Source organism: Coturnix japonica, chromosome 13 (genome assembly GCF_054131305.1).
Source record: "Coturnix japonica strain WE chromosome 13, WE-NBRP24, whole genome shotgun sequence".
Lineage (NCBI taxonomy): Eukaryota > Metazoa > Chordata > Aves > Galliformes > Phasianidae > Coturnix > Coturnix japonica.
In genome coordinates this window covers 15,806,737-15,824,584 of record NC_140675.1, presented here as the reverse complement: position 1 = coordinate 15,824,584, position 17,848 = coordinate 15,806,737, and the positions used below count along the sequence as shown (strand labels likewise).

General features: G+C 42.6%; 1 protein-coding gene across 5 annotated transcripts in view; it reads left to right on the top strand.

Annotated features, from left to right (window-relative positions):
- The first annotated feature begins 327 nt into the window (after positions 1-327).
- Positions 328-17,848, top strand: part of SMG1 (SMG1 nonsense mediated mRNA decay associated PI3K related kinase) — a 55,558-nt gene continuing 38,037 nt past the window's right edge. For 3 of the 5 annotated variants that reach the window (XR_014933868.1, XM_085514155.1, XM_015876711.3), the window contains exons 1-6: positions 328-636; positions 7,138-7,301; positions 11,075-11,230; positions 14,223-14,359; positions 16,470-16,528; positions 17,288-17,501. Coding sequence is in view for 4 of the 5 variants with exons in the window: in XM_085514155.1 (XP_085370281.1) it covers positions 548-636; positions 7,138-7,301; positions 11,075-11,230; positions 14,223-14,359; positions 16,470-16,528; positions 17,288-17,501 (819 nt within the window). In the remaining variant the exon portion in view is untranslated. Of the gene's footprint in view, positions 637-7,137; positions 7,302-9,863; positions 9,949-11,074; positions 11,231-14,222; positions 14,360-16,469; positions 16,529-17,287; positions 17,502-17,848 lie in introns of those variants that run through there. The other 2 variants (XM_015876712.3, XM_015876714.3) reach the window with 2 other exon arrangements.

Sequence of the window (17,848 nt, the reverse complement as noted above, 5' to 3'; positions counted from 1 at the left end):
AGAGGCCGTTCTGTCAGCTGGAAGGAGGAGAAACCAGTAGTAAGGGATCAGTCAGCCCCAACAGTCACCTACAGGGGGGAACACGGCCCGGGCGTGGGGCTGATCTGCTCCGAGGGATGCGGGTCCCCGCGTACAGCCCTGACGTCTTGTTTATGGGGGGGTTGGCGTGATTCCGCCCCGCTCCTCACGGACCAAAGGCTCCCTGCCCTGGTTGTCCCCTCACAGCCGCCATCAGGATCCCGCTGTCTCCTCACACCCGGGCTCTTCGCTCCCCGCTGGTTCCGTGTCTCCCCACACACGCTCCGTCCCGCGGCGCCCGCCCCCGTCCTCCCATGGTGCCCCGCGGCGGGGGCGGGCGGCCCATGTCCGCCATCCCGGCATGCCGCGCGGCCGGGCAGTAGCCGGAGCAGCCGCGGCCGCATCCCGTCCCTGCGCTGGGCTCCAGCAGCCGCCCGCCCCGCCGCACTGAGGAGCCGCCGCCCGCACCTCGCCTCCTCCCTCCGCCCCGCGCCGCTGCCCGGCCGGCCATGCCGTCTCGGGCAAGGTAATGAGCCGCAGAGCCCCGGGGTCTCGGCTGAGCGGCACCGGCAGCAGGCAGCACTACCACCCGCGGGGCTGGAATGACTGGCAACCCAGGTGGGCAGGGCCGGGGGGCGGGAGGGGACCGCGGCCGGACCCGGGGCGGCGGAGCGGGGCGGCGCGGAACCCCGTTCCCGAGAGCCGGGGCCTGTAGGGGCGGCGGGGCGGCAGCGCCGGGCCTAGCGGGGGGCGGGAGGGATTTCCGGGTGCGCCGCGGCTGTCACCGCGCGGCCGGGCCGGAGAGCGGCCCGATGCACCGGGGCACGAGCGGCGATGCGCTGCGATCCGCATCGGCGGGGGCTGCGGGCTCGGCCCTGCGCCTCCGAGGCCGCGGCGGTGCGTGGTGTGTACGAGGGGTCGTGTGTTGGGTGGGGGAAGCGGGTGAGCCGGGAGCGGAGCGATGGGGGCTCATGTAACGCGCCGGGTCCCGCGGGGTGGTGGTGCCCGGCGCTCCGGTTCTTGGTAAGAGAAACTGAGAGCGCTGACATCTTCAGTCGGGCGTGGAGCGTGTGTTCCGGGCCTTGCTGCCTATGGTACAGCTGATGCCGTGTGTGTGCTGTTGTACTCTGTGTTAACAGCCAAAATTCTTTTGTGCAAATCACGTTCCTTCAAATATGTGTGTATTTTTCTTTCTTTTCTGTTTTTCTTTTCATTATTTATTTTGTATCGGGTCTTTTTCGGTGCATTTGAAACTGCAGCGTAGTGTGGGATCCTGCTTTTACAACTGGCAGCAAGGAACAGAAGGGCGCTCCCTGAGGAGCGTGTGTGTGTGCCTGGCGTGGGGCAGTGGGAGGTGTGTGAGCTGTGACTTCAGTATTACTGTGCCAGGAGCTGCCCTTTGGCTGAGCAGCCAGCAGCACTTCAGGGCTAATGTCTGGTTCTTAGTGGTATATGTGGCCTTGACACTTACATTCTGATTTCTTCTGTTATGGAGATATTTGTTCAAATAACTTGCCATTTTTCCTCACTTAAGAAACAGTAGTCCTCACTGGTGATGTCTTATGGCATTTCTGGCTTAGTGAAGAGTTTCAGCATGTAAGCAAGTTGATCTCTTGCTCCTGATTTCCTGCCTCACTTCAGGACAGTGACCTGGAGCTGTGGTGTGTAACTGCTCCCCTGCAGGAGCTGGGGTGCATCCCAGCAGTGGATGGCATTGAGCAGTTCCTGGTTGGACATACTAACTTATCACAAGTGTTATATTTTAGCCTAAAAAATATATTGTAGCTTCTAGAAAGCAGGCTTCCCAACAAACCTCTGCCTTCAGCACATTCAGTTGTGTTGGAGTGCAATTAAGAATGTGATTGCAGAAATGTTTTGTCTGGTGGTACGGCAGCTCAAGAAGTTGGTTGATCCCACATCTCCAGCTTTGGTTGTTTCCCTGTGCTGCTGTGTGAGCCATCCTCAGCTCTCAAATACTGCAGTTGTAAATGACATTTCTAAACCAATCACCCAAGAAGCCACTGCAGAAACAAATCTGAAAGCAGCAGAGAAAGTGAAGCAGGCATGGGGAACTCGGTGGTCAGGGGCTGGTTCTGCTTCCATCAGGTTGTGTAATTGGGGCTTCTGTGGAGAAATGCAGAGCACCTCTGTACTGACTCTGCCTCTTGTGAGAGTTTAACTTTATTTCCTTTCAAATTTTTGGAGTTTTTAGCCTGGTGAGAGAACTGAGAGCCTGGAAGTGTTCACATGGTCCCAAACACACATCACATTTTTCTCTATGGGTTTTACACTCACAGTTTCTTCATCTCGCAGTGTCAGCTTTGGCTGCATGGAACTTGTGAGCCTTCACTTAAAGAATGGAGCAGAGGGTAAATCAATCTCTGTTGTTTTTAAGTGATTAATATGGGCCATTGAAAGGAGAACTATTACTTAAATCTATCAGTGAGTTTTTCTCCTTTGTGAAGCATTTTGAATGTGCTCTTGGACAACCCCCAGGATGGCATATATGCAAGTATAGTTTCCTTCCTCTTCCTTGCTCTTGATTGTTTTGTTTAACACAGGTGATACTGCTGTAAGTGCTTTCTTGCAGGGCATGGAGGAGGGAATGCACATAGGTAAAATAATGAGAAATGTTTCAAGTTGCTTGAGGGGGGAGAAGGGAACTCCTAATGCTTGGGTGTATTGTCAGATGAACTTTATTGTGGTGCATACATCGGTGTGCAAGTAAAAATGACCAGAGTGATTTCCATTCTAAGCCTAGATTCCTCTCAGATTCTAGTAATGCTAATAAGCGCTGGGACTTGGGGTGAAAACAGTCCAAAACCGAAGTTGGAGCCCAGGTGCTTCCCTGAGAGAGCTATTTTCAATTAGAAGTTGATGTTTTGGTTTGCCTGCATGAAAGCTGTCCTGCCTGTTAACACACATGGCCTGGTCTTCCTGCAGTATATGTACTGATAGAGCTGTGCACTGTAGAGGAAGGAGTTGTGCTGATGCACATGGATATGTCAGTGTGTGCACGGTGGTATTTCAGACTGCAGTAGTGGCAACACAACACTTGGGTGTAACAGAAGAATGAAGTGGTTGTGATGGTTTTTCTTTGATTTTATTTTTTTCTTGTCCCCCTCTGCTAATCTTTCCAGCTTTGTGGACTGTTGATTCAGTGTAATACTAAAGCCTGATTGTGTAGTGAAATAAATAATACCCTTCCATAGGAACTGCTCTGGGTGGCACAACAGTTGGTATGAACATCCTAGTGCTCAGCAGGAGCGCGGGTGTGGGGTGGCAGCTCAGCAAACACACTGTGACCAAGGCGAGAAAGGGAGATAAGACTTTAACAGGGCTTCTGTCTCTTTTACAGTGATACAGGTTAGCAAGAGGAGTACAGGAAGAAGGCTTTCGCATCTGATAAAAGATCTGGAGGTGGCTTATTAGATGAAGGGTTCAGTCTTGGAATTTGTTCTTGGAAATGAGGTGTATGCTTCCCATGCAATGGGAACATAAGTCAATGTTAGGAATCAGTAATTTCTGTTGTTGCAGTGCCAGACTGAGTGGCATGGTAGATCTCTGTCAGTCTGGACATCATAAGACAGTAAAAAGCAATTCTCCTTCTAGGTAGCTTATAACCTAAGCAGCAGAATACCCTGTGTTTAATATGAAACAAAACAGGAGGGATTGGCACAGAGCTGAGAAGCTCATCAGAGCAAGCAGGTTGAGAAGGTGATATCCAGAGCAGTGCTTTTCCTGTGACTATAAAGGGCAGAGGCGTGTCCATTACAGACAGCAAGAATTAGCACTGGTGAGTTAATATAGTGAAGGCACGGGTGGGAGTTGTGCTGTTGGAGGCAAGCTAATAGCTGGGGAGTGACTGTAGGGTCAGTTCTGAGGTGTAACTATGAAGAGATCAGGGGAAACCTGCGAAAGAAGTTTGGAGGACTGTACAGGAAGTGCTGAATGGGAGTAGGCACAGCTCTGGACTGGTAACAAGTAGTTCTGGATCTCCTTTCGCATCTGAGTTCACTGAATATGCTGATAAGGCTGAGAAGGTATGAGATCAAAGAGCTTTTTGGGTGTTTGTTTTTATTGTAAAATGAGGGAGCCTAAGTTTGTAATGTGAAACCAGAGGAGAACGAGATGTGAGAAAGATGAAAGAATGTGAAGTGTGTCAGTGGGAAGCAGGAGGAGCTTTGAGAGCAGACTCCTGTAGAAAACAGGCATCCCAGAGCTGCAGTGATCAGCTACACCCAAAAATGGCTATCGGGTGTCTATGGGAAAACATGTCAAGAATGCACATATAGGATAGGTCTCCTTGACTTTCTCTCCTGTTGTCCATTGTTGGATAGCATTGGTAAGCTCTATGCAAGAAATGAGTGCTGCAGAGCTGAGGGACCTGAGAAGTGGCTATGGATGCTGTCCAGCAGCAGAAGTGCAGCAGGAAGGAGTTGTTAGCACTGTTAGTGCAGGAGGGGTGGATGCAGACCTTGACATCTTTGCTGTGTTCTCTCAATGCTGGCCAGTAGCCTTTCTGAAGGAACTAGCAGCCATTTCAATGTATTCAGGCAGGTGGAAAAAACACAGCGACTCCACCACCACCCTGGTTGGCCTGTGCCAGTGCCCGGCTACTCTTTCAAAGAAGAAATAGTTCCTAATAGCCAGCCTGAGCCTCCTCTGAACTTTATCTACTGTCACATTTTTGTACTTTGGTTCTCTTGTTGCTAACACTGTACAGTGGTTGCGTTCATACTTGGCATGTGTTCACTTCTATGATGATGTCAATGTATGTAACTGATAAAGTGGTCTTTGCGGGAGCGGCTGGGTAACAGAATGTGGTTCTCTGGAAAGCAGTTCCTTGCTGAGGAGTGTCTTTACCATGCAAAGAAAAAAAAGAGGGCAGAAGCTGCTGGTTATTTAAACTTCATGCTTACTGTAGTGGGGAAAATGTCTTCAGTGGGAACTGCTGTCTATCGATGCGCAGGAAAATGGTACGTTTTAAATAAAATCTTGCTCACCTTTAGCTGGGTGATGAGCTGTGCACGGTGAGCATGCAGAAAGCTGTCCCTAAAGGCAGAGCTAACCAAGTGTGGAGTTCTTCCCAGGGAAACAATAGGCTGGTGTACCGCACTACAATGGAAAATGTGACCAAATGCTGACAGGCTGTACTGAGAACATGTGGAGTCCTTCCATTGGTTGGGATATGAAATCCTAAAAACTGTATGTTTAATCAGCCTGTGCTCAGACTTCAGGACTACGGGCTTCAATCTGGACACCGGTGGATGGTACAGCTCACAGCTCAGTTCTGTCAGCCTGTTTCATGGAAAGGCAAGACTGGCTTGAATCCTCCCATAAACTGGAGGCCCCTTGGGGTTTCAGGGCAGATAGAGCTGGGAGCTGTGGAGCTGACAGGGAAGTTGGAATGTGGTGTGAGTGGGGTTGAAGTCCGTACCACTGAGGAAACAGCACTGAGCGTTGTTGGTCAGTGTACCTGTGGTGAGTGCTGAAGGTCCGGTGGCAGTTGTGTGATCCCAGCCATGAGCACAGGCTCTCAGTGGGGCTCACTTGGCTGTGGCTGCTGGTTCCGTATGGCAGTGCTGTGCTGCCCCAGCAGATGCTTCCTGAAGAGTCATATTGTCCGTATGCAGAGATGCACTGGCTTACAGAGTGAAAGTCACGCATATCTTCCAAGGAAATCCACTGACAGCTTTTCCCTGTGGAAGTTTTAGCTGGGATCTAAACTTGATGCTTCAGATAAAAAGGCTGAAGTACCATTTCCTTGTTTTGAATCTTATTCCAAGCTGACAAGGATTAAAATACATGGGAGGTTTCTTCAGTTGTCTCCGCAAATGCAATCCGCTGTGCTGTTCTCCTTCAGTTGCTCTGAGGAGGAGCTGTGTCAGAAGACAACGAGCCCTGGGGACAGCTGGGGTGCCACCCGCTCCCCAGAAACCTTCTGCTGCTGTTGTTGTTCCCTGTTGGCCTTGGGATGTATTTGACTCCTTTCCCTTGAGTCTGGCTACTGGCTGTAATCACAGTGTTCTTTTTAGAAGTAAAAATGAAATAGTTTTTCCCAAGAACACGTGTTACTCCATACACAGACTGTAGTTAATTCACAGGAATGAAAAGAAATCATACATCCTGCTTTTTGGTAAATACTTGTATGAGCTATCCACAACTTGAGAATTAGTTTTAATGAGGCCCTCTGTGAATAACTTCAGTGGTGAGATGGCAGGTGCAGCTGGGATGTACAGCATTCTGCCAGTTCTTGCTTTGAGATGGCTGTGGTTCCTGTGTAGAGTCTCTGGTGTTGTTCATAAGAATAAACTCTGTCATTAGTAGAGTTAAGTTCTGGAATCTGATGCATATGAATACAATACATTGAAGTAACTGTTTTTAAAACCCACATCACTTGGTGTGTCCAGTGGGAACAAGCATGACAGTTCTCACCTTGTTCCTTACATGTTTATTCTGAGCTATAAATCACCTTTCTGATATGAGTGGTCAAAACTTCATGCAGATTTGTATCAAAATCACTTACCTGCAAGCATTGTTCTAAAGAATGACAGCTCTTAATTTACATTTCATTTTTTGCTGTAGTGAAGCATTTATTCTTGTTTTGCAGCTTTTGTTTTGCAAAATGTTAATATTCTTTTACTGTATTGATTATCAGTTATGTGCCGGTAACACCTCCATCTAATAACCAGTTCTGTGTTGCTCAGTGAGGCCCATAACATGTTATGTAAATGTTCATGTGTGGATTAGTGCTGGCAGTACACAATGTGAAAGCCGAGCTGTGATACATGTATATACCTCACTCTCTTTGGTTCGTTACCTCTGGAAGGAGTTTGTCCTCCTGTCCCATACAGGCATCTAACTGAAGGAATATTTGGGAACCTTTGACACAAGGTGCTGACACTAGAGTGTGTTTCCTTTGCATGCTGTTGTGATGATCAACTCTAATCCCAGTGTGAATTTAAGGTCACTTCCTAAAAAACAGGTTAAATATACACATTTTAACACAGGGAAATACGTTTGGGATTGTCATTTAAGTATGTTGCATTTGTAAGTGAATGTGAATCCCACTCCTGTTATACTCCTACATAAAAAAACATATTTTTCTCTTTGTAGAACTGACAGTGCATCAGCTGACCAGGACAATTTAAAATACTCTTCATCCAGAGATCGGGGCAGTTCTGCCTCCTATGGATTACAACCCTCAAATTCAGCTGTGGTGTCTCGACAAAGACACGATGATATCAGAGTCCACACTGACATACAGAATGAAGACAAAGGTATTCAGATTGCTGTTTCATGTGTAAATTTTGAGGGAACGTTCCAAGAAAGGCAGTATACTCAAAATGCTTGAAAAACTATTTTTTTTTCTTTCAAAAAAAATACTGTGAACCAGTGCAGCTTATTGCCACAGCATCGCTGTGGTAAGAGATTTATCTGGGATCAAAGAAAAGCTGTGGTTGATGTGAGCAGTGAGAAAATATGCAGGTGCTTTAAGGGAAAAATATGAGAGAAGACTTTGTGCATTAATGGTTTTCCTGAAGAGTAGTATTGTGGATGTGTCTGGTCTGCAAGCTGTAATTTCTTCTTGCATTGTGCCTGGTGCTTCTGGGGTTGGAAATGGGTTGCTTGGCTCAAGGGACCGCTGCTTAGAGTGTCTCGTGCAGCTTTACTGTGGCAAAGTGGAATCTTAGTTAGGGAATCAAATCTGTCTTTTGTCATCAATGGAAATTTCTGCCTTAGTCTGACTTCATATGGATTGCACAATGTATGGGTTGTACTATTGCAGAGTTGTTGTTTTGTTTTTTTTTTCTCTTTTGAGGGCATGGGGAGAATGGCAATACTTCCCCTAGAAGAAAGCTGATATTTCAAAATGATATCCATTGTAAAAGAAAAGTTTGTAATCTCAGCTCTATAATTTCTAAATACAGAGCTGAAATATTTTCTGCTTGTAGAATCCCAGTGATTTTAATGTGGTACCTCAAAAGCATTTGCACCCCCCTCTTCTTTTCTATCTTGTATCATTCTGTACACAGTTACACACCACGTCTTGGGGGCACTACAGCTGGGTGCACTGATACAGAGCTACTTTTTGCAAGTAGTAAGTGCTCATAATAGGAGAAAGGAACGTGAGTCAAGTTTTTGCTTATCTTCATGCTGTAAAAGTTGATAAACAGATGACCTTCCTAGAAGGTGGATAGATTTTATTGTCAGTGTATCTTCTAATATGAAGGGATCTGGTATGATTCAAATGTACCAGGTTATTCTGAAATTGCATGTGAAATGGCCAAGTTGCATGCAAAGTCAGCAAGGAAGTTTTTGTGCAGTTACTGGAAAGTACCTCTTGGACAGGAGGAATGTAGCCGTCACTCCCTCCAGTACAGTGTCTTACAGGACGTGTCTCTGCGAGCTCAGCACTTTGACTCAGCTGTTTTGTTCAGTTGTGACTTGAAGAGACGTACAAAACCAGATTCCTTGTATTCCTTCATTTTTATATTTTAAGAAATTGAAGCTTACAGGTGCAGTTTCACGTCAGTGTTGTTTTTCTTGCCTGAGATTCTTCAGGTATGCTTTTGGAGTCTGACAGCAGGGAGCTTTCATTTAAAGAACTTGTAGCTTCTCTGTTGTGGGTGACTATGGCCACAAGTACCTGGAATCTTTAAGAGGTTTCTTTTTTCCACTTTCTGATGTTGATAGTACAGATGACTTCCAACTTCATCATTTCTGGAAGTTCACTTCTGAAAACCTCCTGGGTTGCACCTCCCCTAGCAGCCTGTTCACTGCTTTAGCACTCTCCTGGTTAAGAGCTCATTTCTTGTATGCAGTTCAGATTTCCCTTGCTGTAACTTGTTGCTGTTGACTCCTGTCCTTTTTGCATCTCTGAGATTAGTTGGTCATTTTTCTTTAAATAACCTTTCCCATTAGGTAGTGGAAGTCTGCAACTGGCTATCTCCCCTTTGTCTCCTCTACTTTACTTTCTGAAATGAGACAGGTAAGTTTATGGACTTTAGTTTTTAAAGCTAAATCCAAGGCCTCCTGAGGTTTCTTTCCATAGACTAGATGTTCTCCATCTCTGCATTTTCTGCCTTTTGGCTTGTTGCTCTGATGTACTCAGCCTTTACTGAAGGGGAAAGAAGACACACACATAAAAACCCCTACGCTAGTATTCATGCTGTGGTATCTGTACGTTTCTGCTATAATTAATAACGGTGACGTATCAGCAGATAACTGAAGAGAATTATGTAATATTTACAGCCTTAATGCCTAAAAACTTGCCTCGCTGCTCTTCATTTACTCAAAATGGTAACAGTGCTTTGCTTTCTATTGTTAGCGAATATGTACCATATGTATGTCAAGTGGGATAATGCGGGCTTGTGTTGAATTCACGTCAGATAATGTCAAAAATGCTGGAGCAGATATAACTGCCTTTGCAAGCAACCAAAGCCAGATGAGATGTTTGTGTGCACTCAAGGGTGTGAAGTAACTTTGAAGTCCTGTTGTATGTGACAGCATGTATGTTTGTGGTCGCTGATGTCTGTGGTCTGAATGCATGATTCTGACACCTTCTGTTAAATTAACTTCTTTGTTGCTTTACATTTTAGTGCTATACTTCTCTTTTGTCATAAATATTGTTAGTAGTTTCCTTCACAGGGCTGTGTTGATTTGTTATGATAAATTAACCTAAAGGATGTGCTGCTTTGTTTAGAAACATGGTTTTGTGTCAAAATATGCATAAATTATTTTTGCTCAAGGTGTAATTATTTAATTACAGATGAGATTCTGATTAGGAGTTTTTTATGGAATCATAGGACAGCTTGAGTTGGAAGGGACCTTAAGGATCTGATTGGAGTTTTTGTAATGGCACAGTAGTCCTATGTGTAAAATTGCACAAACTTCTACTGGTAGTTCCCAACTTTGGATAAAAAGGTTTGTATTTGAGATGAATGATATTTTATGTCTACTAAGGTGTTCTATGTTTACTCACTGTGACGTCTGGAAGTTTTTTCGCTTATGCTGCAGTCTCAGGAGGTTACCTCCTCTTGTACAGAAGCATCTCTTCTTTCCCCCAGGCTGACTTCTATGTACTGATGCAGGTGAAACTGCGGAAATGCCTTTTCTGAAGGGATCCTTGCATCTCCTTCATTGCTCCAGGTTTCTCTTTTTTTAGCTGAGCCATTCCTGTCTCAAGCAAAGAGAGAAGCTCAGAGAGGTGGCTGTGCAGGTGGACCTCCAGGCGAGCTTCAGCGCACTGAGAGTGTACATAGCTGTCAGTTTCATTTCTCCACTGTACTGCTGAGGAGGAGCCTGCCCTCAGTGGTGGGGCAGCCTGGAAAAAGTCTTTGGTTTTCTCATTTGAGTATGCAGATACTAGGAGTAAAATGAGGGTCTTGGAGTACAAATGATTGCCCTACTCAAAATGACCCTTTTATTTCAGTTTTTTACTGTTACTGAAGATGTACTGTTTCACTCTCAAGTGGGAGAATATACAATTGCATTTCATTAAAGGTTATGCTGCTATTAATATGTAAAAAATCCTGTGTGCTGTATGTTTAGGGAGAGTTGTTCGATTTGCGTGTCATAGTTTAAATAATCCATAGCTTATTCAGAGCTTTCTCTCATTTTGGCTGTTTTTTGGATCTTGTGTTACGGGTTTGTAAGAAAAACAGTGTTGAAATTTGAGTTGTGTGATAAAGGAGCCAATAAGTGACTGCCTCGAGCTGTGTTTAATGGTAGGTTGGTGTGAAAAGCCTTGTAAAACACAAGATTAATAATAATAATAAAACCCTCAAATACAACAAAATCAGCATTTTAAAAAACCCTTTCTATTGTAGTGGAGTTTTATATGTGCTTCAGAGAAAGAATGATCAGATTCTGAATGTGTGTCTTGGAACCTTACTGGATATAACAAAACACTTTTGCATGTAGAAGTGAGAAAGAAGCTAAAAAAGCTTATAGAAGTTTGAGCTGTTGATTTGCATTTGAACTGAATAACTCCTAATATGCTGCCCTGCTGAATGCAGCTTGTGTTAATCTCACCTTGCTTTTTCCACAGGTGGCTACAGTGTCAATGGAGGATCTGGGGAAAATACTTATGGTCGGAAGTCGTTGGGGCAAGAGCTGAGAGTTAACAATGTGACCAATCCTGATTTTACCAGTGTTCCGCATGGGAATCGTGCTTTAGCCACAAAAGACATGAGGAAATCACAGGGTAAGGGTCTCATGGACTTTTCAGTTAGGGGCTCTATTCTGGTCTCTGCTCATGTTAAGAACATCAAAAAAAGTTTGCTACGGAATGGCTCCAACGGGGTGAATCTGCTTTTGGAGTTGGTGAAAATTAATGCCCAAGTAAAAAGTTGTTAATAAAGAATCCTGAGCGTGGGAAAACATGTAACGGTGAGCTCAGCCGTTATCTGCTTGCGCTGGCCTGCGGGTCAACAGTCATCATAGCAGGTGATTAGTCAGTAGATGGGTGCCCTGAACCAGCCACGTTCGTGCTGCCTCTTGCTCAGCTGCAAGTAGAGGCCAGGGAGGAACTGGAGGCACCGTAAGAATGTGGGCATGGTCATGGGAGGTGCGGCAGGAGGAAATCTGGAGTTGCAAGAGGATGAAAGAATGCTGGGCGTGCATTTGATTTGAGATTGAAGGACTCACTTTTCCTGCTGATTGGGCTTATATAGATTTTTTTTTTAATTTAAAAAACAAAAAAGGAAAAGCTGTTGCAAGGACAGTGGAATGAAAATAGTGACTTTGTTATGACTAAGTGCTGTCATTTATTGCATCACTTAAACTAAGTGGTAGCTGAGTCACTGACAAAAACTATGACTAGTTTATATGAGGTCCTTTATAAATATATGGGAAGGTAGTCTTTTTTCCTTTGGGCTTTACATTTTAGAGAGGACAAAATAGGAGCATTCAGTGCGCTCTGCAAGTGGTGGAGCTGAGTTGCATTAGTGATGTGACTGATGCAAAAATCTGATCTTTGGAAGGGGTTAAACTGATTTTTATAATCCCTTTCTGGTGTTTTGATATCAAAATTTTTCAGTGTTTTTAATGTATTAAGTCATGGCTGTGCAGAGGAAATGAACAATTGTTTGAATGGAAACCTCAGCATAAATAATGCTTCTAGGAGCTGAGTTAGGAGGCAATTTTCTGTTAGTACTCATAGAAAACTCAGACTGTTGTAAGTATGTGAGCACCTTTTCAGCCAACAAAACGTTGGGAATCTTGAATGACCAAAGTCACTGCCTGTGGTGTGTATGTTTGTGTGTGTAATTTATCCTCCTCCAGATGGCAGATTGAGTCTCCTTGATAACCAGGGAGCTGTCATCGTTCTCGTACATTTCAGTAAGTCACTAAGATTTTTTGGAAGCTTCCGTAGCACACACCAGGGTTTTGTTGCAACAAGATCGTTAAAAAAAATAAAATAAATATATATATATTTCTTTTCTGTTTTGCATGTACAGTTAGCAATTATAAAAATAGTTTTCTTCTGTGCGTTCACATATGGCTGACAACCTGCTGATTTTCCACAAAGTTGAGGTCTTATACAGGCCTAGTGCTCCAATGAGCAATAGTTTCAGTCATGCTGAGAGTTATTTTACTCTTCTCATTATTCTCATTTCTTATTACTTTATTATTATGACTCAACAGACAGCTAATGTTCACTGTATTAGGGTCTAGTGTTAATGTTTGAGGTATTAATTGATAAGAGTGAAGCTGCTTTTAGTAGTGGTTTGAACAGCATGTCTTGTTCTAGCAGCAGTGGAAGCCTGTCTCATAGCACCTTGGTGGTGGTTTTGTTTGTGCAGTTCTAGTTTTAGGATTTCTTTGGCATGTAGGACAGCAGAGCTGTGTTTTCAAAATAAATTACTGTTTGCTACAAAGAGATCACAAATGAAATTAAACACAGAAAATGCAACACTCAGAAGTTGTAGGCTGTGAGTTTAATTCAAGGCTTCAAGAAAATGGAACCGCTTTAAGAGCAGTGAACAGACATTTCTTCTGAAACTGAAGGGTCACTTTTTTCTTTTAAGGGACAGAGGTTACCTTCCAAAGATAGAGAATCTATTTATAAAACCTTACTTAGAAATAATAACGTCCAGTATTTTCCAGATGACTGCATCCTGTTTTGCCCTTCAAGCACAGTGTCTGGTGACCCAACCCAGCTGATGCCTTTGTGGTTTCCCACGTGCTCGCTGAGCAGCAGGGATCAGCACAGACAGGCAGGTGGCATGTTGGGGTCCAGGCACTCAGCAGAGTGGAGCTGAAAGGATATTGTGGAACACATGTTTCTCTTAATCGGGAGACACATCTGTTATCTTGTAGTGGATTGTTTTAAAGGGCTGTTGATGCCTTGAATTGTGCAAGGACATCTTTATATTGCTGTTTTATGAGACTTTGTTTGTGGACAATGTAGAAGCGAAAAAAAAGTATGTACATTTTGTTCAGCTTAGTCTTTAAGATGCATTCAGTATTATGTAATAGGATGCTTTCCTGGTTGAGTGTTCCCATGGAATTATTCATGAATAGCAGTTGCACATTTTACTATGTGTGTACTATAGCCTGTATTAATTTCCATCCTAACCAAGCCATGTCTGTTTTGTTTTCAAACAATTCCATTTGAACTTTCAAAAAGCATTTTCTTCCCTAGGGTGTTACTGTGCCTCAATGGAGCAAATGTACCTCTTTTCCTTTTCGAAGCAGAACCCTCTTGTGCCAAAATGACAGCAAACGTTGCTTCTTGGTATTTCTTGAGCTTAAATGTGGTTCTTTGCTACAAGAAACAGGTTGTTTTTTTAAAAAAAGATTTGCCTAAAACATTTGTTGAACTGTTTTGTTCATACATTGTCAGAAATCCTAGTTAAACTTGTCAAACTCAAAAAGTAATAGTTGTGTGTATGTTTTTACTTGTGTGGAAGGCAGCTGAATCCAGAGTTATGTTTAGGAGTAAAACCAAGTTTTGCTTAGCTGTGGAAGAGTTCTACCCAGATACTAGCCTGGCTTTTGGGAGAAATGAAATATTTTGGTAGCTGAATTGGATTGTGTGTATTTTCCATGTCAAGATGTTTATTTATATTTTTTTATAACTTTTCCCCTCAAATTACTATGAGGACTTTGTGGGTATGCAAATACTCATTTCAGCCTTTATATCTTATTGATAAAACACTGTAGAGAGAAGTAATGGCCTTTTTTTCCCCCAGAGCGATCGTTGTCTTATTCTGACGAGTCTCGACTGTCAAATCTTCTTCGGAGGATTACTCGGGAAGACGACAGAGACCGAAGACTGGCTACTGTAAAGCAGCTGAAAGAATTCATTCAGCAACCAGAAAACAAACTGGTAAGTGGTCTTTACTTTTCTGTAGCACTGGAGTGTTTTTTTCCTCATAAAACTGCCCTTAAAAAAAAATAATTGGTATTGAAATCTGGCGTGTATCTTAACCTACAACAGAGGAAAGCGTGTTTCCAGATTTTCAGTTCTTTGTCTCATTCAGGAGATGTAACTATTTCTGTATTTTAAATGAAAAATGTTTATATATTTTTACAGTTGTCTGCATAGCTCGTCTTAAAACTACTAAGCTTTCTCGCTAAACATACGCAAATATGAAATTATCCAGGAGCCTTCTATCCCCATTTGGATTGTTTAGTATCCTCAGATGAATATCTGTGCTTCCTTCGGTAGCTCCCTTCGTGCTGGGCAAGGAAGAAGTGATAATCTGATCCTTTGGAGTAAACTTGACACAGTGTTTTAGGAAGGATGGGTCTCTTGAGAGGAAGAATGGCAATAGTTAACTGTTTTGATTCCATGGCCTATGTTTATGGAAAGAGTCTTGTTATAGTAAATCTTCAGTAATTTGCACTTGAATCTGAATCTCACCTGAAATACAATTGCTCAGAGCCGACTCCAATGCTTTGCTTACACTGAGTGGCTGTTGGACTCTCAGGTTGATCTCTGACACTGAGAACTGCAGAGATTTGGTGTTGGTTGTGGTTTGATAGACAGTGAATTTGTCAATATTTATATGCTCCTCTTACTTAAATGCTTCTCTTTCTACACAAATGTGACAGCTGCAGCCCTTATTTTTTAGTAATTGATACATGTTTCTTTTGCCATCTGTTTTTGAGATGTGCAAGCTTTTAACTCTCTAGGTATTGAAAATTAACTGCAGTGCCTTGTGAAAACAACTGTTCAGAACTGGGTTTTGCTTTTCAGTTATCTTAGTTATAGCCGCCATCTTATTAGATACTGGTAAATATTGGCAACTTAAGGAAGCTATGAATCCTTCATCAAGCATCTGAGGAGAAGCATAGCATGTTCTTTGGAAGAAACATGATAGCTCCAAAATTGTCAAGTGTTCCTTAAGAGTTCAAGGGAAAAAATATGTCCCGTATGAGTGTACATATTTAATAGTACTTATTTTAAGTGAATTAAAGTATTGCAAGGCTTTTGTCTGATACCTGCCCCCTTTTTTTGAGAGCTTTTGAGTTCTCCACGTGTTTTGTAAAAAGCACAAAGCATAAGTTTAAATACCCTGATACACATTTCTAGGCAATGCTTTGATACTTCATTCCTAAATTCACAGCACCTTAATTTCATTGTTTTGTAACAATGTTGTATTTTAGGTTTATTGCTGTTTCTCAGGACATGCTGGAGTTGCCATACTGATGCTTAACATGGTGGTGACCAAGTTTTACATGCTGCCATTTAGAATGTTAAAAGTTTGTCATTGAGAAACTTTCTCTTCTTCCAACTAGCTAACAGAAACAAGTTTGGGTATCAAATGATCTCTCCAGTGTTGAGCATAAAGTTTTGTAAAGTATGGCTCTTAACCCAGCTGTCCCTCTTGCAGTTCTTTACATCATTAAGTGTAGTTTAACAGAGTTCTGAAATGTAGGTGTGTTGAACAACGTGTAGTAATAGAAGTAACCAGGCAGTGCCCTTGCCATGGAACAGCAGCTTATAAATTGTATAGATATCTTTTTCCCTCTTGCTGTAGCCTCTTATGCAGGTATCGGGCACATTTTTCAAATGTTTGTTGTAAAATAATTTAATTCTCCAGGCTGTATTAAAGAACAGTTAAATACTGTGCTGCTGTGCTCACTTACAAAGGTAGGACCGTAGCCACTACTGATGGGCTGAACGATGAGTCTTACATCTATGACGTAATATCATCAGCTAGAACTAAATATAGAACGGGGCTTGATAGCAGGCTGCCAGTGTATTTTTGTGGCTACTGTAAATAAATATGAAATATAACATGTGGGATAATATTTCGGTGTTGCTTAATATAGTTCCTGCTAGCCTGCAGAGGCCATGGAAACTGTAATAGCATTCTATTAGCAAACATAATTGCCAGGGATGCTGTTAATGTGGATGTAAACAGGACCTAGTTTGCAGAGTTATTGTGGCGTTATTATGTTTATGCCTTTTTATGTATCCTGTGTTACAGGTACTGGTTAAACAACTGGATAATATCCTGACTGCCATTCATGATGTACTCAATGAAAGGTAAGCAAGAAAAACTAAGCAGTTTAAAGGTTTTAAAGAAGAATAATGATGATGTTAAATTTATTGTTTTGATTATAGAAGCACTGTAGCATGGAGGAAAGGTTGAAAAAAAATTCACTTATTTTGAATTGATATGACAGATGGCATTAAAAGGATGGAACAGGGAAGCTGAGACTCTTAAGCCTGTCAGCAGAGCTTTTAGACTGTCTAGAGTACGCTTCACAGAGAGAATTTTAATGCATCTGCGTTGCTTTTATGTTGTAGGTGGTGTGAATTGTCACAGCTATGTTTAATTGGTTGGACAAAGTATTGTGTTGCTGTGCTTATCTGGCGTTCACATTGTGCTTCATTTTTTCTTTTTTTTACAACCTGACTGGCTTTGTCTCCATCAAAGTAGGAACATGTGCAGAGGAAGTTCAGGAGTATGTAGGCCTTTTGGTGTTTATTTCAGTGCTGCTACTCAAAATTAGCTCCGTGTTAAGAATTTTCTTCCTTGCACAACACGTTGCAAGTAGATTGGCCAGCATGTTGTATTCTTTTATTTAAATTGATTTATTTCATAGAACTACTTTGTAGAAAATTTATTGTGTATTATTAATTGCCATTTCAACCTTATGGTCATAATTGCAAATAAGTAAGAGGGAAGCAGCTTCATCTATGCATATATTTTCCTGTTCTAGAAAAATGCTGAATCTATTCTTGGTTTCTTCTGTTGTGCTTTAACTCCACGTTTCTTTTTTTCCCTCCTCCAAAATGCAGTAGTAAATTGCTTCAAGAACTGAGACAGGAAGGAGCTTGCTGTCTTGGCCTTCTTTGTGCTTCTCTAAGCTATGAGGCTGAGAAGATATTTAAATGGATTTTCAGCAAATTCAGCTTATCCACAAAAGATGAAGTTAAACTTCTTTATTTGTGTGCAACCTACAAAGCACTGGAGACTGTAGGAGAAAAGAAAGCCTTTTCATCTTTAATGCAGGTAAGGTACAAGTTAAAACAGGAATATTAATAACTTATCCAGTGCAATGCTAGAATTAATGTTTAAACTAGAATGACCAATAAGTAATTCTATGTTTACATAATAAGTAAGCATAATTAAAAAATGGGAGGGACTTTGTATGAAATTCTGTGATACTGATTTAGTTAGAAGAAGATGGCAAGTCTGTGCAACAATACCTATTTTGATTCTATTTGTTTGGATGTATTGCAGATCCAAAGCGAAGAATCTTGTTGAGAGCAAAAAAAAGCCCAAGTGAGCAGTACACTTAGCCTAGCCTGTGGATTGCTCTGATGTGCTACCTCCTCTTCGAGATGTCAAATTTGAAT